The 25,547-nt window shown below is 50.6% G+C and overlaps 1 protein-coding gene across 4 annotated transcripts; it reads right to left on the reverse strand.

Moving 5' to 3' along the window:
• Window positions 1-1,721: 1,721 nt before the first annotated feature.
• On the reverse strand, window positions 1,722-24,334 carry HROB (homologous recombination factor with OB-fold). Of its 4 annotated transcripts, none has more exons than XM_003270752.3 (10): window positions 24,097-24,334; window positions 20,605-20,655; window positions 16,481-17,671; window positions 14,183-14,266; window positions 12,200-12,340; window positions 10,288-10,396; window positions 10,014-10,099; window positions 9,541-9,666; window positions 7,341-7,449; window positions 1,722-2,323 (listed from the first exon to the last, which is right to left on the reverse strand). In XM_003270752.3, the coding sequence occupies exons 1-10, from the start codon at window positions 24,097-24,099 to the stop codon at window positions 2,262-2,264; spliced, it is 1,962 nt and encodes a 653-aa protein (XP_003270800.2). In that variant the 5' UTR covers window positions 24,100-24,334; the 3' UTR covers window positions 1,722-2,261. The 4 variants fall into 4 exon arrangements, with proteins under 4 accessions (XP_003270800.2, XP_030655735.1, XP_030655734.1 ...); XM_030799875.1 differs by having other exon boundaries at window positions 14,183-14,263; window positions 24,097-24,312; XM_030799874.1 differs by having other exon boundaries at window positions 10,288-10,399; window positions 24,097-24,312.
• Between the last annotated feature and the right edge of the window lie 1,213 nt (window positions 24,335-25,547).

Raw genomic sequence — 25,547 nt, forward strand, 5'->3', positions numbered from 1 at the left:
AGTTAGCTGGGCGTGATGGTGGGTGCCTGTAGTCCCAGCTACTTGGGAGGCTGAGGCAGGAGAATGGCATGAACCTGGGAGGCGGAGCTGGCAGTGAGCCAAGATCGCACTACTATACTCCAGCCTGGGTGACAGAGCAAGACTCTGTCTCAAAAAAAAAAAAAAAAAAAAATTTAAAAATTAGCCAGCCATAGTGGTGCTGCCTGTAGTCCCAGCTACTTGGGAGGTTGAGGCAGGATTGCTTGAGCCCAGAAGATCGAGGCTGCAGTGAGCTATGACTGTGCCACTGCACTCCAGCCTGGATGACAGACAGAGACCCTGTCTCAAAAAAATTGCTGGGCATGGTGGCTCACGCCTGTAATCCCAGCACTTTGGGAGGCTGAGGTGGGGGGATCACCTGAAGTCAGGAGTTTCAGACCAGCCTGGCCAACATAGTAAAACCTCATCTCTACTAAAAATAAAAAAATTAGGCTGGGCGTGGTAGCTCACGTCTGTAATCCTGGCATTTTGGGAGGCCGAGGCGGGTGGATCACCTGAGGTCAGGATTCAAGCCCTGCCTGGTCAACATGGTGAAACCCTGTCTCTACAAAAAATACAAAAATTAGCCGGGCATGGTGGCAGGCACCTGTAATTCCAGCTATTTGGGAGGCTGAGGCAGGAGAATTGCTTGAACCCAGGAAGCAGAGGTTGCAGTGAGCTGAGATCACACCATTGCACTCCAGCCTGGGCGACAAGAGTGAAACTCCATGTCAAAAAAAAAAAAAAATTAGCTGGCATGGTGGCATGTGCCTGTAATCCCCAGCTTCGGGAGGCTGAGGCAGGAGAACCTTTTTTTTTTTTTGAGACGGAGTCTCAGTCTGTCACCCAGCGCCCACGCTGGAGTACAGTGGCGTGATCTCGGCTGACTGCAACATTTGCCTCCCGGGTTCAAGCAATTATCCTGCCTCAGCCTCCCAAGTAGCTGGAACTACAGGCACACACCACCACACTCAGCTAATTTTTGTATTAGCTTTCAGTGAGCCAAGATTGTGCCACTGCACTCCAGCCTGGGTAACAGAGCGAGACTCCGTCTCAAAACAAACAAACAAACAAACCTGTGTAGATATTCTGCCCTTAGGGAGGTAGAACATAATTCCCCAATTCTTAAATGTGGGCTGCACACAGTGACTTCCTTCCTTCTGCTGGAAGGAAGGACAGAAGTTAGTACGAGCCTCTTGACCTCGTGATCTGCCCGCCTTGGGGGAACTCTCTGTACTATCTTTGCAATAAATAAATCTATAAATTTAGAAGTCTAAGGCCGGGCACGGTGGCTCACACCTGTAATCCCAGCACCTTGGGAGGCCAAGGCGGGTGGATCATGAGGTCAAGAGATTGAGACTATCCTGGCTAACACGGTGAAACCCCGTCTCTACTAAAAAAAAATACAAAAAATTAGCCGGGCATGGTAGCAGGAGCCTGTAGTCCCAGCTACTTGGGAGGATGAGGCAGGAGAATGGCGTGAACCCGGGAGGCTGAGTTTACAGTGAGCTGAGATAGCACCATTGCACTCCAGCCTGGGTGACAGAGCAAGACTCTGTCTCAAAAAAAACAAATTTAGAAGTCTAAAAGTATATAAAAAAGAAAAAAAAAAAAGAGTTGCCTGAGCCCTTTTGTGGCCACACAGCACTGGCAGAGCAGTTAGGCAGGAGCAGCAGGGGGTGGAAAGGAAAGGGAGGCAGAAGAAGCAGGAGCTGCTTTATTTCAGAACAAGGTACAATAGGCCACACCTCTGTCCTGCACCTGGGAACCCTGGGCATGGATGAGCAGAGCAACCACAGGTCTGAAGAGACAAAGCAGAGGAAGCCTGAGCGTGCTTCTCCCCTGTGTGGAGGGGCAGGCCGCCATTGCTGTGGTGTGGCTCCTTTCATCTCGTCAGCTGTCCAGGGACTAGGGTATGAAGGGACAAAAAAACCAGGCCCAATATCCTCTAAAGTTAAGCTGAGACAGGAGAGGGACACCCAAGGCGAGGGTGACAGGCCTTTCCTGTTGGCTGGAGAGCCAGTCTTAGGCCGGATTCTGGTGCCAATGGCAAAGGAAGGCCCAAAGTGAGGGCAGCGCAGAGATGAGGGGGATCTCAGGGAAAACACCCAGGGTGGAAGCAACCACAGAAGCCCCCCGCTGTGTCCACTCTCCAATCATGCTGGCCTTCTTCTCCCCCTTGGATGTGACCAGACACGCCCAGAGCTGCCTGCTCATGGTGGGTGTCCTGTGTTGGGGCAGTCTCAACTACTGGTCCCACAGAAGAAGTCCTCAGGAAGCTCACTCAGGAGTCCATCCAGGTCATCTACAGAGAGGAGAATGATGGGTAGCCTTAGTGACAACATCAGGGTTCCATGTGACTCAGGTCCAAAGTTTCTGCCCTTCAGGTGGGCCTGGGCCTGGTTGTATAGCTGCTAGGCAGGTGGCTCCTCCAGACAGTAGTACCCATGCCAATGGGCCTGAGGCTGGCCTGACTTCCATCTTCCCTCTGCTCCCCTTGTACCCATACATGACAAAAGGCAGGGGCGTAATCCCTGGGCCATTCTGACGAGGAAGAGGATTCCCCTGGGCCTCACTGATTCCTCTCCTTCCATCCAGTCATAGTGCCAAACAGGAAGGCTTCAGAGGTCACCTAGTGCAACTCTCATTGGCTGAGGGAGAAAGAGGGCTGGGAAAAGCCATTAGATGTGTTCAGAGTTACACAGTTCCTTAATTGGCTTCTCATCTGACAGTGGAAAATATCACCCCCTTCCTCAAAGTGCCTGTGTAACACTACAGTTCTCAGATGTGGTACTTATGTCCGAGAACTTGGACACAGCTGACCTCGATAATCCCTAGCAATATTATTTACTAGCAGCAGCTAATACTGACTGAGTGCTTGCTCTGTGCCTCAATAAACATTCATAGGTAGGGCATCTCCAGGTAGCTCCTGTTTTATCAACCCCATTTTACCTGAAACAAACTTTTTTTTTTTTTTTTTTTTTGAGACAGAGTCTGACTCTGTCGCCCAGGCTGGAGTGCAGTGGCGTGATCTCGGCTCACTGCAAGCTCCACCTCCCAGGTTCACGCCATTCTCCTGCCTCAGCCTCCCAAGTAGCTATGACTATAGGTGCCTGCAGCCACACCCGGCTAATTTTTTGTATTTTTTAGTAGAGACGGGGTTTCACCATGTTAGCCAGGATGGTCTCGATCTCCTGACCTCGTGATCCACCCGCCTCGGCCTCCCAAAGTGCTGGGATTACAGGCGTGAGCCACCGCGCCCGGTCCAACAAAACAAGCTTTTAAGAGGTAAAACAACTTGCCCAACGTGAGCATACTCAAGCTCCATCTACACCAGAACCACTGCTGCCAACTAAAAAACTCTTGCCTACTGGATGGGATCAGGAAACCCTGGGAGTAACTCAGACTGTCTGTAAGCTACACCCAAGAGCCTAGCTCTGCATCTGGCAAGAGCACTCAGTAAATATCACTGCTGGAAGGAAGGACAGAAGTTAGTTTGGGGAGCATTCACAATTTCATTATGGTGACTCGCACTGTACCCAGGGAGGTAGGACTGGAATTTGCTTATAACAAAAAAAGTTCCCCTGCATTAACTACATCATGACTGTCTAGAGAAACACAGTATGAAATGAAGGGGAATGGCAATCAGCATGGGCTAGGAAACTAAGAAATTAGGAATCAGGGTAAGAATCAAAAATCAGTTATTTGGGCCGGGTGCGGTGGCTCATGCCTATAATCGCAGCACTTGGGAGGCTGAGGCGGGCGGATCACAAGGTCAGGAGATCGAGACCAGCCTGGCCAACATGGTGAAACCCCATCTCTACTAAAAATACAAAAATAGCCAGGTGTAGGGGCACATGCCTGTAATCCTAGCTACTCAGGAGGCTGAGGCAGAAGAATCGCTTTTACTGGGGAGGCGGAGGTTGCAGTGATCTGAGATTGTGTCACTGCACTCCAGCCTGGGCAACAGAGCAAGACTCCGTCTCAAAAAAAAAAAAAAAAAAAAGAATCAGTATTTGTCTCCAGCAATATCCGGCCACCATTGGTAGCTTCCTGTTCGCAGGTCTGTCCCTACACTGAAGATGTGATACCAGCCCTAATTTTTTTTTTTTTTTTTTTGAGACAGAGTTGCTCTCTTTCACCCCGGCTGGAGTGCAGTGGTGTGATCTCGGCTCACTGCAAGCTCTGCCTCCCGGGTTCACACCATTCTCCTGCCTCAGCCTCCAGAGTAGCTGGGACTACAGGCGCCCACCACCACGCCCGGCTAATTTTTTATATTTTTAGTAGAGAGGGGGTTTCACCATGTTAGCCAAGATGGTCTCGATCTCTTGACCTCATGATCCACCCGCCTTGGCCTCCCAAAGTGCTGGGATTAGAGGCATGAGCCACCGCGCCCGGCCCACCAGCCCTAATATTCTATAGTCAACTCTCTGTCAGCAACCTTCTGGTGATGCCTTGGCTTGTCTCACAAAGAAAGAGTGCAGGCTTCCAGGCAATGTAAGATTCCAGGATAAGGGACGTATGCTTTTTCACAAGATATCATGGCCTTTGTGGTTTATCCATTGGTATACTGTGAATTAGGTAGTGTGAGAACACCTATCCATAATTGTGGGTGGAAACCTACCCAGGTGCTGGGGCAAGAGACTGAAGGCACAAACTGTTCCAGTATAATGAAGAAAACAGAATAAGAAAAGTTATACTAGAAATAGGACATAGAGGTGATTATATATGGATTTTTGTGTGTGTGTGAGACGAGTCTCGCTCTGTCGCCCAGGCTGGAGTGCAGTGGCGCCATCTCGGCTCACTGCAAGCTCCACCTCCCGGGTTCACGCCCTTCTCCTGCCTCAGCCTCCCGAGTAGCTGGGCTACAGGCGCCTGCCACCACACCCGGCCAATTTTTTGTGTATTTTTAGTAGAGACGGGGTTTCACCATGTTAGCCAGGATGGTCTCGATCTCCTGACCTCGTGATCCGCCCACCTCGGCCTCCCAAAGTGCTGGGATTACAGGCGTGAGCCACCACGCCCAGCTATATATGGATATTACCAATCATTAGTTTTTAGTACTAATCTCTGTATTATCAATATAACCAAGAAAAAAACCAGCCAGTACAGAGTCAGGAACTGAAGGGACACTGTGAGAAGTGAGCAGAAGAGTGAAAGTCCTCTGTCACGCCCTGATAAGGGCTGCTTGGGGACACCTTGGTCTAGCAGTAGCGCCAGTGCCTGGGAAGGCACCCGTTACTTAGCAGACTGGGAAAGGGAGTTTTCCCTTCCTTGGGGGAGTTCGAGAACACTGCTCCACCAGCTGTTGTGGGAGGCCTGACATTAGCCAGGCCTGCCCGCAGTCATCTGGAGGCTTAAACGTCTCCCTGTGGTGTTGTGCTTCAGTGGTCACGCTCCTTGTCCACTTTCATGTTCCGCCTGTATACCTGGTTCTTCTTTTAAGTTCTTGGAAGATAGCAGTAGTGAATTAGTGAAAGTATTAAAGTCTTTGATCTCTCTGATAAGTGCATAGAAAAAACGCTGACATATGCTGTCCTCCCTCTCTGCTTCAGCTACCACAAAGGGAAAGGCCCCTGTCACGTGGACACGTGACTTGCTTGGCCTTATCAATCTTTTGAGATGACTCACACTCCTTACCCTGCCCCCTTGCCTTGTATACAATAAATAGCAGCGCATCCAGGCATTTGGGGCCACTACCGTACTCCACGCATTGGTGGTAGTGGCCCCTTGGGCCCAGCTGTCTTTCCTACTTTCTCTTAGTCTCGTGTCTTATTTTTCTACAATCTCTCGTCTCTGCACACGAAGAGAAAACCCACAAGGCCCAGTAGGGCTGGACCCTACATCTGGCACCCAACTCTTGTCTTCTGGTCACTTCTCACAATGTCTCTTCAGCTCTTGACTCTATACTGGCTGGTTTTTTTCTCAGTTATAATCATAATACAGAGATTCGTACTAAAAACTAATGATTTTAGTTAGAGATGATCCATATATAATCATCTCTATATCCTATTTCTAGTATAACTTTTCTTATTCTAACTATTTTCTGTATTAGACTGTATTCGACTGTATCAGTCTCTTGCCTCGGCACCTGGGTAGGTTTCTGCCCACATATAATCCTGTGAACTTTGGGGCCAGACAGGATTGAATTTTTAGAATCAAAAAGCTAAGACCAGGCTGGGCACAGTAGGTCATGTCTCTAATCCCACTATTTTGGGAGGCAGAGAGAGAAGGATCGCTTGAGCCCCAGGAGTTCAAGACCAGCCTGGGCAACATGGCAAAACTGTCTCTACAAAAAATTTAAAAATTGCTGGGCATGGCCGGGTGCGGTGGCTCACGCCTGTAATCCCAGCACTTTAGGAGGCTGAGGCGGGCAGATCACGAGGTCAGGAGATCAAGACCATCCTGGCTAACACAGTGAAACCCCGTCTCTACCAAAAATACACAAAAAATTAGCCGGGCATGGTGGCGGGCACCTGTAGTCCCAGCTACTCAGGAGGCTGAGGCAGGAGAATGGCGTGAACCCAGGAGGCAGAACTTGCAGTGAGCCGAGATGGCGCCACTGCACTCCAGCCTGGGCGACAGAGTGAGACTCCGTCTCAAAAAAAAAAAAAAAAACTGCTGGGCATAGTGGCACATACCTGTAGTCCCAGCTACTCGGGAGGCTGAGGTGGGAGGACTACTTGAGCCTGGGATGCCGAGGCTGCAGTGAGCCATGTTCATAACACTGCACTCCAGCCTGGGCAACAGAATGAGACCCTGTCTCAAAAATAAAAATTAAAATAAAAAAAGCTAAAACTAGATCCTGAATGGTGTTAGTTTCACCTGGGTGATGCCTCCTGAGGAAGCAGCTGGCCCAACCACAAGGAGTCTGCATTTGGGCCTCTCTGGTTTGTAGCCTGGTTCTCCCAAAAACCAGTGGACGTCTGACTCCTCAGCACTCCTCTAAGCTTAGTCAGGATGGGAAATCTGCCTCTGTGGTCCACTTGTCAGCCCACAGAGGACTCCGAGTGTGGCACAAAGACAGCGCCCGTCCATCTGGACAGGGAATGGTGATGTTTCCTCCTTGTGGCTGATGGCACATAACCTGAAAATGGGGGAAACCTGTGGATGACACTTTGTTTTACGTGGCCCCATCACACTGTTAACGAGTTTGTGGCCTGCAGCCTTGCCAAACAAGACACTGTATCTGATTTCTGTAAGATTATATAAGATCCAAAGATTCATGGAAACAGGAACACGATATAGCCAGGAAGATTCTGGTTCAGCTATTCAACAGGAAATAAAACCTCTCTTGCTCCCAGACGGGCTGACTGCCTTACCTGCTTCTGGGAGTTCTTCCTCAGGGGACGCCTCTGCCACTAGGTTCTGTGCTGTTCTGAAGCCTTCCTCAGGCTTTGCAGCCACATCATGCTGGAAGCTCCCTGAATCCTGGGGACAGAGGATCTGGTTACCAATGCCTGTGTCCCTGAAATCCCTTCAGATGGCACCACCTCTACCCAGACAACCTCAAAGGAACAGTGTGGGGCTCAGGAAAGAAACATGATGGGGCCAGGTGTGGTGGCTCACACCTGTAATCCCAGCACTTTGGGAGGCCGAGGTGGGTGGATCATTTGAGGTCAGGAGTTCAAGACCAGCCTGGCCAACATGGTGAAACCACATCTCTACTAAAAATACAAAAACAGAGCCGGGCATGGTGGCACGCGCCTGTAATCCTAGCTACTTGGGAGGCTGAGGCATGAGAATCGCTTGAACCCAGGAGGCAGAGGTTGCAGTGAGCCAGTATCATGCCACTGCACTCCAGCCTGGGTGACAGAGTGAGACCCTCTCTCAAAAAAAAAAAAAAAAAAAAAAAAAAACATGATGGAAGAGTATGGCAGGCGCCAGCCACCCAGGCCCATGCTGAAGGGAGGGAGCTGAAACACCAAACACCCAAAGCAGCAGATAATAAACAAAACAAAAACTAGGCCGGGCACGCCTAGTTCACGCCTGTAATCCCAACACTTTGGGAGGCCGAGGCAGGCGGATCACAAGGTCAGGAGTTCGAGACCAGCCTGACCAACATGGTGAAATCCCGTCTCTACTAAAAATACAAAAATTAGCCGGCTGTGGTGGCACACACCTGTAATCCCAGCTACTCAGGAGGCTGAGGCAGGAGACTCACTTGAACCCGGGAGGTGAAGTTGCAGTGAGCTGAGAACATGTCACTGCACTCCAGCCTGGGTGACAGAGTGAGACTCCATCTCAAAAAAATAAATAAAAATAAATACTGACAATTAAATGGTTAACCATGGTTAGCCCTAGGAAATAGGAGTGGGGAAGGGTAGGATCCATTTTTTGCTTATTCTGTGCTATTTTGATTTATTTCAATAAGTATAGATAATTTGAAATTTAAAAGAAAAATAGGCTGAGCACGGTGGCTCATGCCTATAATCCCAGCACTTTGGGAGGCCAAGACAGGCCGATCACCTGAGGTCAGGAGTTCGGGACCAGCCTGGCCAATATGGCAAAACTCTGTCTCTACTAAAAAATACAAAAAAATTTAGCTGGGCATGGTCCCAGCTGTTCGGGAGGCTGAGGTGGAAGAATCACTTGAATCTGGAAGGCAGAGGTTGCAGTGAGCCAAGGTCACGCCACTGCACTCTGGCCTGGGTGACAGAGCAAAACTCTGTCTCAAAAAAAAAAAAAAAAAAGAAAAGAAAGAAAAAGAAAGGGTTTAGAAGTGGGGTGATTTTGAGAGAACGTGGAGGGGCTCAGGGGAAAGATGAGGAAAATGGAAGTGGAAAGTTGGAGCTTAGATGAAAACCTCTGTCTAAGGTGACTAGAGGTCATCAAGTCAAACGTACTATAGATGAAGCTGTTGCAAGGGAGGCGACAGGACTTGCCCAAGGTCACAGTACACGTTTTCAGTACACAAGATCCCAGGAAGGTGGTGGGGGCAGGGCATGTCAAGTCCAGGATCTGCACTCTCACCCTGGAGTGGATCTGCCTGGAAGCCCATGCTTACCTCCCATAAATGCCAAATGCTCGTCTCGGTTCCTAAAGAGGATGTCCCCACCAGTGTTCTGTGCAGCTTCCCCCTAATTTAGCAGAGGCAGACGCCAAGAGGGAAGACACAGAGCAGGTGCTGGCTCACCTGACAGGCCATTTGTAGCTCACTGTTCTCCACACTGCCACCTGTAGCAGATCTGACCCTCGGTCATTTACTGCCACCACCCCCTGGTGGGCCCTTCACTTGGTTAGTTCTCAAGTGACTCCTATCCTCTCAGATGTTCAAGCCTGCCATCAGATGCTCAGGGATCACCAAGAAGCCAGCTGCTCCTCTAGGTACTGTTACTGAGCCATCTGCCAGGCGGCTGGATGAGGGATAGGAGATGGTCCTGTCCTCAAAGATACCTTTTCACCTCAGAGCACCTGCCCTCTTCAGACCTCTGCTCCCCCGGGTGGAAGAGGGGAAGAAATCAGAAGATCCAGGCAGAAGGAGGGCCTTACCAGTCCCCCGTTCCATCCTGCTCCTCTTACCTTGGGGAAGGGCTGAGATGGCTTGAGGAAGCTCCCATCCCCAGAATCCGGGCTGTAAATATGGACCAGGTTGTTGGGTGTCACGTTGAGGTAGTGATTTCGAAGTGAAGGAGAAAACACTCCAATCTGGAATCAAGGAAAGGGAAGGTCAGTGTCCTGATGGAGCACTGGGAACTGCCAGATGGCCACCTGGCTCCCACCTGCCTTTCACTTGGTGTCCTCTGCCTAGCCTTGTTCCCAGAAGAGAACCATTTGCCACAATCTTCCCTTAACACAACCCTCCATCCCTATCCACCCTGAAGAATGAGGGCCAGCTCAAGGGCCACAGGCCTTCCCTCAGCTCAAGCCAGGGCCTAGCAATGGTTCAGCCACTCCATGCCTGGTGTTGTAGAGGAAGGCAGCCAGACAGGTAAGGAGACAGACACTGAGGGCTCTATCTGGGGGGCAGTGGTGTGGAGAGCTGCTCCCCATACCTGCTTCAGCAGCAGCACTGAGCCAGCCTTCAGCTCATTCTGGCGCGTCTCCAGCAGCAACCTGTGCACCGTCCCCTGCATCTCTCCTGCAAATACCACATGGCCCATCAGTCTCAGGGTCAAGGGCAGCACAGCGACTGGTATGGGCCCTGGCTGGGAAGTGGGCTGCTCACTGCCTCAGTTTTCCTGTCTGCAAAGGGAGAGGGTGATTCCACCTCATTTCCTGGCCTCAGTGGAGCCCACTCATCAGACAACCTAGGACCTAACTCCTTACCCGTGGGGTCCTTGAAAACCACACTGGCGTCCATTGTGCTCCGAGTCAGGGACTTGATCATCACCGCCATGTTGGGGACCTTGTTCCTAGGAAGCTGCTTCAGGGCTGCCTGCTTACAAGGAGAGGCATATGCTGAGCCTTCCATGGCCCACCTGTGACTTCCCAGGTCTCCAAGTGTGCCAAGGCAACCGGGAGTATGAGGGGTCAGTGTATAGTTATAGTGATGATCTTCCTTGTGGAGGACAAGGAGGTATCCCATCTCTCTGGCAGACCTAGCGCTGGGAGGTCCTTCATTTCTCTCCCCTGCCTCTTTTCTTTTTTCTTTTTTTTTATTTTTTTATTGTTTTTGAGACGGAGTTTCGCTCCCAGGCTGGAGTGCAGTGGCACAATCTCGGCTCATTGCAACCTCCGCCTTCTGGTTTCAAGAGATTCTCCTGCCTCAGGCTCCCGAGTAGCTGAGATTACAGGCATCCGCCACCATGCCCGGCTAATTTTTGTATTTTTAGTAGAGACGGGGTTTCACCATGTTGGCCAGGCTTCTCTTGAACTCCTGACCTCGTGATCCACCCGCCTCGGCCTCCCAAAGTGCTGGGATTACAGGCATGAGCCACCGCGCCCGGCCTATTTTTTTATTTTTGAGATGGAGTCTCGCTCTGTCGCCTAGGCTGGAGTACCGTGGCACGACCTTGGCTCATTGCAACCTCCGCCTCTGGGTTCAAGCAATTCTCCAGCCTCAGCTTCCCAAGTAGCTGGAATTACAGGCGTGTGCCACCAAGCCTGGCTAATTTTTGTATTTTCAGTAGAGATGGGGTTTCACCATGTTGGCCAGGTTGGTCTTGAACTCCTGACCTCAAGTGATCCGCCCGCCTCAGCCTCCCAAAGTGCTGGGATTATAGGCGTGACCCACCCCGCCTGACCTGTTTGGTTTTTGTCTTTTTTCTTGAGACAGAGTTTCACTCTTATTGCCCATGCTAGAGTGCAATGGCACATCTTGGCTCACTGCAACCTCTGCCTTCCAGGTTCAAGCAATTCTCCTGTCTCAGCCTCCTGAGTAGCTAGAATTACAGGCATGTGCCAACACGCCCGGCTAATTTTGTATTTTTAGTAGAGACAGGGTTTCTCCAGGTTGGTCAGGCTGGTCTTGAACTTGCGACCTCAGGTGATCCGCCCGCCTTGACCTCTCAAGATTATAAGTGTGAGCCACCACGCCCGGCCTTGGGTTTTTTTTAAAGGAGACAAGTTCTCGCTCTATTGCCCCAGCTGGAGTGCAGTGGCACGATCATAGTTCACTGTAGCCTCAACCTCCTAAGATCAAGTGATCCTCTGGCCTCAGCCTCCCTAGTAGCTGGGACTATAAGGCATGTGCCACCACATCCAGCTAATTTTTTTTTTTTTTTTCATATTTTTTTGTAGCGACAGGGCCTTGCTTTGTTGCCCAGGCTGGTCTCGAACTCCTGACCTTTGTGATCCTTCCACCTCAGCCTCCCAAAATGCTGGGATTACAGGTGTAAGCCACTGTGTCCAGCACTTTCTTTTGTTTATATGTGTTTACACAGTGTTCCATCATAGCAGTCACAGGCAGGGATATGTTGGCACATGTACTGGCATGTCTCTGCACACAACCTTTAACCACTAGGGAGCTTTGAGGGAGGCAGTGTGCTCACCCCAGCCCATCCAGGGCCTGGAGGTGCAGAGGCATGCCATAACCCACTCTCTCCTTCCACCTGGGCACAATCCTATGGATGACAGTGAAAAGTTAGGTAAGTGGAAGATACAACCAAAGGGGCTTCGTGCTGCTGCTTGTATAGGGTACGAGGGAGCAAGCAGCCCCTTCCTAAGGTGGAGTAGGGCAGTAGGTCAGAGAGAGAGAAAAATGGTCTTTCCTTTGGGTCTCAGCACCCAGAATCCTTACCTTGCGCAGCACCATGACAATGCTGTAGGTACAGAGGAAGCAGCTAGGGTCTCTCTCATCCAGGCCTAGCGCAGATTTCATTGTCAGCCAGGGCCCTCGCCCAAAATCCTCCTCCACAGATGCCTGGGAACTAGCAACAATCTGGTACCACAGAGCAGAGGGGGAGCCTGTATGAATAGGTCTACCTTGCTACAGACTGTTGATTGAAACAGGGTGGAAGGGTGAGAGAGGAAAGGCAAATCCCCTCGCAAAAACTGTAGTACAATGGCCACAGTCTCTCCTCTCATTTATCTCCAAGGCCAGAAAATGGCATGTGAAATCTTTTTTTTTTTCTTTTTCTTTTTTTTCTGATTGCTTTGGCATTGGAAGCATGTGAAAATCTTGTTGCATATCACAGGTTTCATTCAGCAGATACTCTTTTTTTTTCTTTTTAAAATCAGGTCCTGTCTGCAGGACTAGGTACGAAAAACAAATTTTTAATAAAATCAGCTCCTGGGCCAGATGCAGTGGCTCACACCTGTTACCCCAGCATTTTGGGAGGCCGAGGCGGGTAGATCACCTGAAGACAAGAGTTCGAGACCAGCCTGGCCAACACGGTGAAACCTCGTTTCTACTAAAAATACAAAAATTGGCCAGGCACAGTGGCTCACACCTGTTACCCCAGCACTTTGGGAGGCCTAGGCAATAAGAGTGAAACTCTGTCTCAAGAAAAAAAACAAAAAACAAACAGGTCAGGCAGGGTGGGTCACGCCTGTAATCCCAGCACTTTGGGAGGCTGAGGCGGGCGGATCACTTGAGGTCAGGAGTTCGAGACCAACCTGGCCAACATGGTGAAACCCCATCTCTACTGAAAATACAAAAATTAGCCAGGCTTGGTGGCACACGCCTGTAATTCCAGCTACTCGGGAAGCCGAGGCTGGAGAATCGCTGATCATGAGGTCAGAAGATGGAGACCATCCTGGCTAACATGGTGAAACCCTGTCTCTACTAAAAATACAAAAATTAGCCAGGCATGGTGGCACATGCCTGTAGTCCCAGCTACTTGGGAGGCTGAGGCAGGAGAATAGCCTGAACCCAGGAGGTGGAGGTTGCAGTGAGCCAAGATCACGCCACTGCACTCTAGCCTGGGCAACACAGTGAGAATCCATCTCAAAAATAAAATAAAATAAAGTAAAATAAAATAAAATAGAATAAAATAGAATAGAATAGAATAAAATAAAATAAAATCAGCTCCTGACTTTAACTGCATTGAAGCAGAAGGCTATCCGCGCTTATTTTTTGTAACAGACTCAAAAAGTCTTAGGGGTAGGGATCCACCACATATATTTATAGGCTTCCAGAGTGGCTTAGCCATTTTAAAACCAGTCATATTCTATTTGGGATGCTTCTAGCTTTAACAATTAACCTTCTTACATTAATACATGCTTTGAATCCAGAAAGTATTTGCTGCTTTGGATCTGAAATGGACTGGCGGATCTGCGGAGCTACAGCAGAGAAAAAATACTGGGGAGAATTAAAAGCAAAACTGGGTTTGAGGGAAGAGCAGGTCAACCAGAACCCCAAGGAGTAGGGAAGCAGGGTCTCACCCACGAAAGGGAACCCAGCAAAGGCAAGAGAAGGCAGATCCTTCCCAGCTCGGTTCTCAGAAACCTGAGAGGAAGGGCTCCTGAGACACAATCTCATAATACTTATCACAGTCTCCTCCCCTGGGGGAAGCTGGAGCTAGCTGGGCCTTTATTTCTTAGATAGGAAAGAAGGCTGGACCCATGGCATCAGATAATACCTACCTGGCACCAGGACAGGCCTCGCTTAATGCCAGTAAAATTGCTGCCTCCCCCAACTACCTGCCTGAAATGCCTTTTAGTGTGTGACACCAGCAAGCGGGCCTAGCAGCATCGGCTCTTGATTCTTAACTCCTGAAACACACGGGGACGCCCCTCACTCTCAAATCACACCCAGAAAGTTAACATTTGCATAAGTTACCTCTGTCTGGAATTTAGCCAGAGCACCATGGGTCGGAGTTTGGGGCGTGGAAACCATGATGTCCTCCAGACTTCTCCCACTCTGCTAACAGGGGAGGGAAGGAGAAGGTGAGAGCAAGCTCAGCAGCTGTTATTTACAAGTACAGCTTATTGTCTGGGTTACATAATGGGTTCAGGAAATGATCAGGGACAATTAACACATATTACATCTCTCCTAACAAAGTCTCAGGAGCCTCTTTGGCAGCTCAAAAAAGATACTTTGGGGATTGGTTTGAAAATGTGAGGAAGCCGGAGCTAGCCCAGGTGCAAAAACCAGGGCTGCCTGGAGGTGGCATGACACAAATAGAGAGGCCTGCCGCGCACGGCGGCTCACGCCTGTAATCCCAGCACTTTGGGAGGCTGAGGGGGGTGGATCACCTGAGATCAGGAGTTCGAGACCAGCCTGGCCAGCATGGAGAAACCCCATCTCTACCAAAAATACAAAAATTAGCCAGGCGTGGTGGCGCATGCCTGTAATGCCAGCTACTTGGGAGGCTGAGGCAGGAGAATTGCTTGAAGCCGGGAGGCGGAGGTTGCAGTGAGCCAAGATTGTGCCACTGCACTCCAGCCTGGACGAGAGAGCAAGACTCTGTCTCAAAAAAAAAAAAAAGAAAAAGAAAGAAAGAAAAATTGAGAGGCCTGTGATGAGCAAAGGGGCAGCTTTCTCCAAGTCCTAACCCTTTCCTCCAGGGAGATCCAGCCCAGGAGGAACATAGACGGCCTCTTTGGATATCTGCTAACGTGCTAGGGGAGAGCAAGTAACAGGCAGAAATTGTTTCAAACACCCTTAAAATGGGAGGAAGAGGGCACACCTATCACAACCAGTCCAGATCCTCAGAGTCCAATTATCTGGGATCTGATCCAAGACTAGTTAAATCCAAGTCTCACCAGGGCTGTCTCCTTTTCAGCCCCAGCTTCCCCACACCTGCCACAATGAACTGTTCTGTGGATCTGAGAGCACCTCGCTCTTCTGCCTCTGTGCCCTTACACACGCTCTTCCCTGCTTTCCCACTGCTGGAACATCCACAGAGCACAGCGCCCACTCCGCCACACACCTGTTAACCTCCTACTCATCCATCCAAAGCCCACTCGGCAAGCCTAAGGCACAGCCAGTGTCTTCCCAGCACCCAGGGAATGACCCCTATTCACACTGTGTGCTTTGTGCATGTTTGTTTGCATCTGTTTCTTCCATTTCACTGTAAGCTCTTTAGGACAGGAACTATTTCTTTTAATCTCTGTATTCTCAGTTCCAAGCAAATTATCCAACACATAAGTCCTTAACAAATGCACATAATGACTTCCTGCCCTAGTGCACACCTGTAGTCCCAACTATTTGGGAGGCTAAGGCGGGAGAATGGCTTGAGCCCAGTTCAGGACCAGCCTGAGCAACATAGCCAATCTCTCTTTTTTTTTTTTTTTTTTTTTTTTTTTTTTTTTGAGACAGAGTCTCGCTCTGTCGCCCAGGCTGGAGTGCAGTGGCGCAATCTTGGCTCACTGCAAGCTCCGCCTCCCGGGTTCACGCCATTCTCCTGCCTCAGCCTCTCGGAGTAGCTGGGACTACAGGCGCCCGCCACCACGCCCGGCTAGTTTTTTGTATTTTTTAGTAGAGACGGGGTTTCATCGTGGTCTCGATCTCCTGACCTCGTGATCCACCCGCCTCGGCCTCCCAAAGTGCTGGGATTACAAGCGTGAGCCACCGCGCCTGGCCTAATTCTTAAAAAAAGGAAAAGAGGGTCGGGCGTGGTGGCTCATGCCTGTAATCCCAGCACTTTGGGAGGCTGAGGCGGGTGGATCACTTGAGGTAAGGAGTTCGAGACCAGCCTGGCCAATATGGTGAAACTCTGTCTCTACCAAAAATACAAAAATTAGCTAGGCATGGTGGCGGGGGCCTGTAGTCCCAGCTACTCAAGAGGCTGAGGCAGGAGAATCGCTTAAACCCGGTCGGCAGAGGTTTCAGTGAGCTGAGATTGTGCCGCTGCACTCCAGCCTGGATGTTGAAGCATGACTCCATCTCAAAGAAAAAAAAAAAAAAGGAGAAGAAAAAAGAAAATTATGATGTCCTCAGAGCCTTAAGCACTTCTTTCACAGTGGATTTTCTAGCATTCAATTCTTCCCTTTTATTTCTCCTGCAGCTTTGAAAAGCCTCTCTGCACTTCCTTCCTTCCTTCGCTGCAGGAGGGAAGATATGCTAGGGCTGGACAGTGCTGGAACTCTGCTTCTCTCCCTTGCCCCCCAAATCCTAGAAAGCAAGCTCACTCACCTGGTGAGGCAGGATTCCAGCTGGGCCGGGGAAACGGCGAGTTTTGGCTCGGGTGGAGGGGTGGGTGGGCTGCTGGGGTGTCCGGCTGGCAGCAGTGACCAGCTGCACCAGGTGGTTGGTGACTATGGGTGTCTGCAGAGCTCCCTGGGGACCCAGGGAGGAATGGGGACCTTTTGGGGTACCAACAGGAGACCCAATGGAAGACACTGGAGCTTGGGGTTGTAAGGGTATCCGAGGAAATAATCCAGAGCTAGTACTTGAGGGAGTAGAACGGCTTGAGTTGGGAGTTCGAGGTCTGGGTAAATGAGCTTTGCCACTTAACCAGGAACTTGGAGACTGGAATGGCTGACAAGGGAAACAATTTTGAGGGCTGCTCTGAATGGTCCCTCTAGCAGCTTGGAGAGGCTGAAGTGCTTGAACAGGGGAGCGTTGTGGACAGACTTCCCAGTGGGATTGCTGAGTGAGAACTGTTAAGGCAGTTGGAACAGGAAGGTGACCCGCAGCACCAGGTCTCAAGGGGGGTCGTGGAGTCCTACATTGGATGACAGGATCTAGAGACTCATCCTGGGCTGACATGATACCTGCTTTGTGGGTGGCAGGCACGGGCCCCTTCTGGCAAGATCCACTCAGATCAACTACCCGGGCCTTTTTAGCCAATACTGAACCCTCCCGCTGCTGGGCAGGCAGGATTGGTGTGGCCTCACTGCTGACTCCACATTCCAGCTCCATGCCAGGCTCCTCCAACTCCATGCTTGCCAGGACTTTATCAAATTCGTCTTGTTCAGGCCCCTCAAAGCCACCAACTTGCTGCTGTTGGCTCTCAAAGGTGAGTAGGGGGTGTAGGGCTGAGGACTGAGGTCTTGCTGGCTCTCTGAGCCCTTCTGTCACTGTCACTCTTCTCTGCTGATTGCCAATCCAGCTGCTGGAAGTAGAGACAGGCCTTAGGGGAGCTGTTCCTATGCGTGATGGACAGCTGTCGGCACTGGGCATGCTGGAGGTAGGGAGGCAGAGGTCCAGGTCTGGCAGGCCCAAAGCCTCTGAGGGAGCAGTAGGGTGTAACAGCAGCAGCCTGGAGGACTGTGCCTGCACAGTCTCCTGTGCCCTAGAAGAGACAGGTCTCAGGCGCCCAGCATTCACAGGCAGTGAGCCAGCAAACTGGTTCTCTGCATCCTCCACAGCAGACAAGAAATCCTACAAGGAAGCAGAGATGGTAGGTCTTGGCACCTGGAAATCAAGAACCCCTCTGCTTTTACTGTTCAGTCACATGGCATGTATGTTTGTGTGTAGATACTTGAAAGGAACCAAAGCATGAGGGTCAGGCACAGTGGCTCATGCCTGTAATCCCAGCACTTTGGGAGGCCAAAGTAGGAGGATCACTTGAGGTCAGGAGTTCGAGTGCCTGGCCAACATGGCGAAACCCTGTCTCTACTAAAAATAAAAAAATTAGCTGGGCATGGGGGTGCACACCTGTAATTCCAGCTACTCAGGAGGCTGAGGCAGGAGAATCACTTAAACCTGAGAGGCAGAGGTTGGCAGTGAGCCAAGATGGTGCCACTGTACTCCAGCCTGGGTGACAGAGTGAGACTGTCTCAAAAAAAAAAAAAAAAAAAAAAAAACAAAAGAAAGAAAAAGAAAAAGAAACCAAAGCATGAAAGGCAATGGTGGTGTCTCTGTCTCTTACCACCTCTGACCTCACCCATGGGCCTACACAAGGCTCTATCAAAAACACTCCAATCTAAGCCTAAGTCTTCAGGTAACCTCTTTCTTCAGTCTTCATGGGTGGGGAGAGGGGCAGTTAGAGGAGGACAGCAGGAAAAGCAAACATTCCAGGGCACCAAGAAGTCAGACAAATCACCCTAGGTCACACAACAACCATCTCAAGGAGACCACTTTCTGGTGTCTGGCCTGTTATCTAAACAGGGATCTATCCAGCTGGTCATGCTGCCTGTCCTTAGCTCACTCCTCATCCCCAATACACACTCGTGTGCTCTCTTTCTCTCTCTCTCACACACACACATACACACACACACACACACACACACACACACACACACTCTACACAGAGATAGCTACCCTTCAGTAAGCCAGAGAAGCCTTGGAGCCAGCAAAAAAAGGCAGAAGTTAAATATAGCTTTTCAGGCAAGTTAAATAAAGTATGGATTCCAGTTGGGAAGCAAGGTGAGATTGACACCTTCAAGAGCAACAGACCTGTTCTGAGGGTGGTTTTGAGTCAGAACTGCTGATTTAACTGACAGGAGGGTCCCCACCACCCCCACCCTCTGCTGCCGCACTAGATTGTCTGGGCTAGAGAAAGGCTTTTTCCTGCTTTGTGTATTATTAAGTGAGTCCCATACTCAGGCAGGACCACCACAGGACTCAACAATAATAATAATGACCAGAACTATAGCAGTAATAAAATCCTGATGACTCTGGAGGTTGATGATCTTTTTTCTCCCAAAGAGCTCACTCTCAGACATGACATCATCTGCTTTAGGAAGGGGGAAGGGACTGATCTGCCATTTTCAGGGAACAGAAACTTCAGCTGTCAGATTCCTTTACTCTAATTCCATTACTCGCCTAGCAGTTCCATCATCACCTTGTAAGACCCAAGAGGGTCATTTTAACAGTCACTTTTTCAGCCTGTAATCACACATCTCCAAAGACAAAGACAAGGACACATCTCCTTGACAAAACTGGCAGTTGTGAATTATTTGTAAAAACAAAAATCAGGCCGGGCGCAGTGGCTCACGCCTGTAATCCCAGCACTTTGGGAGGCCGAGGCGGGTGGATCACGAGGTCAAGAGATCGAGACCATCCTGGCTGACACGGTGAAACCCCATCTCTACTAAAAATACAAAAAATTAGCCGGGCACGGTGGCAGGCGCCTGTAATCCCAGCTACTCGGGAGGCTGAGGCAAGAGAATGGCGTGAACCCGGGAGGCGGAGCTTGCAGTGAGCCGAGATTGTGCCACTGCACTCCAGCCTGGGCAACACAGTGAAACTCCATCTCAAAAAAAAAAAAAAATCAGGATGGGCCCCGCTGGCTCACACTTGTAATCCCAGCACTTTGGGAGGCCGAGGCAGAAGGATCACTTGAGCCCAGGAATTTGAGACCAGCTTGGGCAACTGAGTAAGACCCTGTCTCTACAAAAAAACGAAAAATTAGCTGGGCATGGTGGCACACACCTGTAGGCCCAGGTACTGAGGAGGCTGAGGTGGGAGGATCACTTATGCCTGGGAGGTCGAGGTTGCAGTGAGCCGTGATTGTGCCACTGCACTCCAGCCTGAGTGACGGAAAGAGATCCTGTCTCCAAAAAAAGAAAGAAGTTCACACACTGGGGGCTGCCAGAGGCAGGGAGGTGGACAGCATCAGGAAGAATAGCTAATGCATGCTGGGCTTATTACCTAGGTGATGGGATGATCTGTGCAGCAAACCACCATGGCACATGTTTACCTATGTAACAAACCTGCACATGTACCCCTGAATTTAAAATAAATGTTGAAGAAAAGAAAAAAAAGAAATATCCCTGGCTGGGCCATTCCCAGAAATTCTGATTTAATTGGTGTGTGGTAGGGCCTAGACAAGGGTAATTCTAACGTGCGAGCTTTGGATCTAGTCTCACCCCTCATCTTGTGATTAGAGAGAGGGAAGGGAAGAACATCTGAGCCAGAAGAGCGTCCCTCATATTGTAGAAGAGAAAACAGAGGACCAGAGAATAAAGTAACTTGCCCTGATTCACATAGCCAATTGCTGACCCCTGGTCTCCTGCCATCCAGTAACTATGCTATCTCTTACATGGTTCTGGCTCTACAAACACAGCCCTTCCCACCACAAGTATGTTATCACAGAGGTGAATTAAATCAGCTAGATGACACAGCTTCCAGGAAAGAGCCCTTATAATTTAAAGGTATGACAATTAGGCAATTCATCTCTCTGGTTTTTTGTTTCTAAGACAGTTAAGTCGGTTGTTTACATTTCTCATCACTTCTCAGCACCTCACAGGCAAAAACATACACATGTCAACTAAAAGGAGGCTGGTGCAGGCTAATCCAAAATGTTCTGAACCTGAGTGTTTACATTTTAAGACCTTGTCTGCCACCTCTGATCATCAACACTTCCCTACCTCATCTTCAAACTCCTCTTCCACAGCAAACAGCTTCTGCAAACTGCACGCCTGAAAAGAAAACAAACCAACTGGGGTTGAGAAATACCATTTGCAAGCACATTCTGTCCTCACTCTGCTTCTTCTCAGCACTAACAATACCATCAGGTATATTGTTTTTTGTTTTTGCTACGGCTGGGAAAGGACTGAGGAATGAGAAGAAATGGGATTTCGTTAAAGACTTAAACGATCTAGGGCCAGGCGTGGTGGCTCATGACTGTAATCCCAGCACTTTGGGAGGCCGAGGCAGGTGGATCTCCTGAGGTCAGGAGTTCGAGACTGACCTGGCCAACATGGAGAAACCTGGTCTCTACTAAAAATACAAAAGTTAGCTGGGCATGGTGGCTCATGCCTGTAATCCCAGCTACTCGGGAGGCTGAGGCAGGAGAATCGCTTGAACCCAGGAGGCAGAGGTTGCACTCCGGCCTGGGCGACAGAGTGAGAGTCTGTATCAAAAACAAAACAAAACAAAAAAAAAGACCTAAGTGTTCTACAAAACTTACTTAGCTGTGTGTAGCAGCTCATTCCTGCAGTCCCAGCTTCTTGGGAGGCTGAGGTGGGTGGATCCCTAGAGCCCAGGAGTTTGAGGCTAGGCTGGGCAAGATAGTGAGACCCGCCTCTTAGAAAAAGATTAAAATGGCCAGGCGCGGTGGCTCACGCTTGTAATCCCAGCACTTTGGGAGGCCGAGGCGGGTGGATCACGAGGTCAGGAGATCGAGACCACGGTGAAACCCCGTCTCTACTAAAAATACAAAAAAATTAGCCGGGCGTGGTGGCGGGCGCCTGTAGTCCCAGCTACTCGGAGAGACTGAGGCGGGAGAATGGCGTGAACCCGGGAGGCGGAGCTTGCAGTGAGCCGAGATTGCGCCACTGCACTCCAGCCTGGGCGACAGAGCAAGACTCCTCTAAAAAAAAAAAAAAAAGATTAAAACACTTTCTGCCAGGCATGGTGGCTCATGCCTATAATCCCTACACTTTGGAAGGCCAAGGCTGGTGAATCACCTGAGGTCAGGAGTTCAAGACCAGCCTGACCAACATGGTGAAACCCCATCTCTACTAAAAATACAAAATTAGGTCGGGCGTGGTGGCTCACGCCTGTAATCTCAGAACTTTGGGAGGCTGAGGTGGGGCCAGATCACAAGGTCAGGCGTTCGAGACCAGCCTGGCCAACATATTGAAACCCTGTCTCTACTAAAAATACAAAAAATTAGTTGGGCGTGGTGGTGGGCACCTGTAATCCCAGCTACTCAGGAGGCTGAGGCAGGAGAATCGCTTGAACCCAGGAGGCGGAGGTTGCAGTGAGCCGAGATCGTGCCATTGCACTCCAGCCTGGGCGACAGGGCAAGACTCTGTCTTAAAAAAAAAAAAAAAATTAGCCGGGCCTAGTGGAGCATGCCTGTGATCCCAGCTACTTGGGAGGCTGAGGCAGGAGAATTGCCTGAACCTGGGAGGTAGAAGTTGCAGTGAGCCAAGATTGTGCCACTGAACTCCAGCCTGGGCCACAGAGCAAGACTCTGTCTTAAAAAAAAAAAAAAAAAAAAAAGATTAAAAAACTTTCTTGTAACATAATCCACTCAGAACCATCTGCACTAATCCTGGAAGGGAAGAAAGGGGGCCAAGGGAAGGCTGCCTAGGGGATCAAGGGCAGTTCTCCAGGACTGTGCACATGGGTGTAAACATTTTGTTTTTGTCTTTTGTTTTGAGACAGGGTCTTGCCCTATTGCCCAGGCTGGAGTGCAGTGGTGAGATCATAGCTCACTGCAGCCTCAATCTCCTAGGCTCAAGTGACCCTCCCACCTCAACCTCCTGAGTAACTGGGACTACAGGTGTGCACCACCATGCTTAGCTAATTTATTTCCTTTTTTTTTTTTTCCTTTCTGAGACGGAGTCTTGCTCTGTTGCCCAGGCTGAAATCCAGCGGCACTATCTTGGCTCACTGCAACCTCCACCTTCCGGGTTCAAGCAATTCTCCTGCCTTAGCCTCTCAAGTAGCTGGGATTACAGGCCAAGCCACAACGCCCGGCTATTTTTTTTGTATTTTTAGTTAAGACAGGGTTTCACCATGTTAGCCAGGCTGGTCTTGAACTCCTGACCTTGTGATCTGCCCGCCTCAGCCTCCCAAAGTGCTGGGATTACAGGCGTGAGCCACTGCGCCCAGCCTAATTTTTAAATTTTTGTAGATACGGGGCCTCACTACATTGCCCAGGCTAGTCTTGAACTCTTGGGCTCAAGTGATCCTCCCACTGTGGTCTCCAAAGTGCTGGGATTATAGGTGTCAGCCACAGGCCAGGCATGGTGGCTCACTCCTGTAATCCCAGCACTTTGAGAGGCCAAGGCGGGTGGACCACCTGAGGCCAAGAACAGCCTGGCCAACAAAGTGAAACCCCATCTCTACTAAAAATAGAAATAAATTAGCTGGGGTGGTGGTGCCGGCCTGTCATCCCAGCTTGTTGGGAGTCTAAAGCAGAATTGCTTGAACCTGGGAAGTGGAGGTTGCAGTGAGCGGAGATCGCACCACTGCATTTCAGCCTGGGCCACAGAGTGAGACCCGAGGCAGGAGAATTGCTTGAACCTGGGAGGTGGAGGTTGCAGTGAGCGGAGATCGCACTTCAGCCTGGGCCACAGAGTGAGACTCTGTCTCAAGAAAACAAACAAACAAACAAACAAAAACAGGTGTCAGCCACGGCCCCTGGCTTGGGCCTAAGGATTTTGCAATATCCCAAAGGTTTCGCCTGACCAATCTTATGTCAAACATAAGAGAAACTACCATAAATCCAAACACGTCCGCACAGTGGCATTGTTTCTTGCAAATGAAGCCAGTAGTTTCCCTACCTAATCCAAGGCCCAAAAACTAGGGTCCCAGGAAAGTAGGATGCCCCAGTTCACGGTTCCTTCTTTCTAGCCAGCGGGGCTGCTGTAGCCAGCTCCAGATGAGTGTCAAACTCAGAGCAGAGGTGGTGCCTAAACCCAGATGCCAGAGCCGCAGGAGCTACAGCTGGCGATACAGTTCCCAAGACTCTAAGGGTCAGAGTGAAAGGGGTGGGCGGGAGGCGGCGGTTACAGTGAGACGAGATCGCGCCACCGCACTCCAGCCTGGGCGACAGAACGGGACTTCGTCCAAAAAAAAAAAAAGTGGAAAGGGTGGGGCGGGGAGGGGAAAGGGATGGACCCAAGCGGTAGTGACGTCTGAGCGCACTGGAAAAGGGGGTTTCCCAGGATGGTAGGAAGGCAAAAGGAGGGAAACTGAGGCCCGGGAGAGGAGAATGCTTTCTCAGGGTCTCCAGCGCGTCCATGACAAGCCCTGACGAGAGCCCAGGTCTCCCGACTCCGCCGAACCCCCACCCAGACCCCGGTCCTGCAGCTTGCGCGGGCGAGGGGCTGGAACCCCACGAGCAGTTCCGGAGGCCGGGGGACCCTGCGGCCCGCCAGCCCCCAAGCTGGGCGCGGCATTACCATAGAGACGGCGGGTGGGCCTCGGCGGGGAGGTTGGCCCGGCACCCCGAGTCCGGGGAGTCGCCGGGGCCTCGGACACGACCCAGGTGGAAGTCTCGGACTCCGAGGGACAGTGCTCCCGGGGTGGGGTCAGAGGGATGAGTCTCTGCGACGTAGGAAAAGTCGCCGGGAGACTGGGGGCAGGCGCCTCAGTACGCATTCGAAGACGCCGCCACTCGGGCGTCTCCGCCTTCTTAAAGGGGCGGGCATATTTCTTTCCCGCCGACGCAAAGGTACTTCTCGCTCTAGTCTTCCGCTCTGGTCTTAAGAGGAAACGGATGGGCTCTCGGTCGCCCCCAAGCGGCTCCTCGTCCCAGTCGGCTGGTTCAGCCCTGGTTCAGGTGAGATAAAGCATCTCGGCCCCACGATGCCTAATCCTGCCCCCGCTCCTTTCTTTTCCTTTTTTTTTTTTTTTAAGCCGCATCTCGCTCTGTCGCCCAGGCTGGAGTGCAGTGGCACGATCGCGGCTTACTGCAAGCTCCGCCTCTTGGGTTCAAGTGATTCTCCTGCTTCAGACTCCCGAGGAGCTGGGATTACAGGCGCCCGCCACCACGCCCAGCTAACTTTTGTATTTTTAGTAAAGACGGGGTTTCACCATGTTGGCCAGGCTGGTCTCGAACTCCTGACTTCAAATGATCCACCCGCCGCGGCCTCCCAAAGTGCTGGGATTACAGGCTTGAGCCACCGCACCCGGCCTGTTCTTTCTTTCTAACATACAAATGGGATCCTATTTTTCCACTGAAAAGTTCTTCAATCCTTCCCTAGTCACTGGAGAATGACATATAAAATCCCCAGAACCTGCGGCGCTCTGGCCTCTGCCTCCCTGCTTTATCTGGTCTTCCAACCAATCAGCCTCCCAATCAGCAGCAATCTCTTTCCACCAATCCTTTTCCACCCCACTCTTTTTTTGTTGTTGTTTTGAGACGGAGTCTCGCTGTTGCCCAGGCTGGAGCGCAATGGCTTGATCTCTGGCTCACTGCAACCTCCGCCTCCCGGATTCAAGCGATTCTCCTGCCTCAGCCTTCCAAGTAGCTGGGATTACAGGCGTAAGCCACGGCGCCCGGCCTCCCTGCTTGACTTAATACTCCTTCAGAGGAAGACTGTGGCTTTTCACCTTTGTGAACCAGCATGTGGCACATTGAAGATACTCAGAAAATGAGTTTGTTTTTGTTTTTGTTTTGAGACTTACTTTACTCCCTTACCCAGGCTGGAGTGCAGTGGCACAGTCATGGCTCACTGCAGACTCCACCTCTTGGGCCCAAGCAGTCCTCCCACCTCAGCCTCCTGAGTAGCTGGGACCACAGGCACACACCACCAAGCCCAGCTAACTTTTTTTTTTTTTTTTGAGATGGAGTCTCACACTGTCGCCCGGGCTGGAGTGCAGTGGCACGATCTTGGCTCACTGCAACCTC

Source organism: Nomascus leucogenys, chromosome 19, assembly GCF_006542625.1.
Source record: "Nomascus leucogenys isolate Asia chromosome 19, Asia_NLE_v1, whole genome shotgun sequence".
In the NCBI taxonomy this organism is placed as follows: domain Eukaryota; kingdom Metazoa; phylum Chordata; class Mammalia; order Primates; family Hylobatidae; genus Nomascus; species Nomascus leucogenys.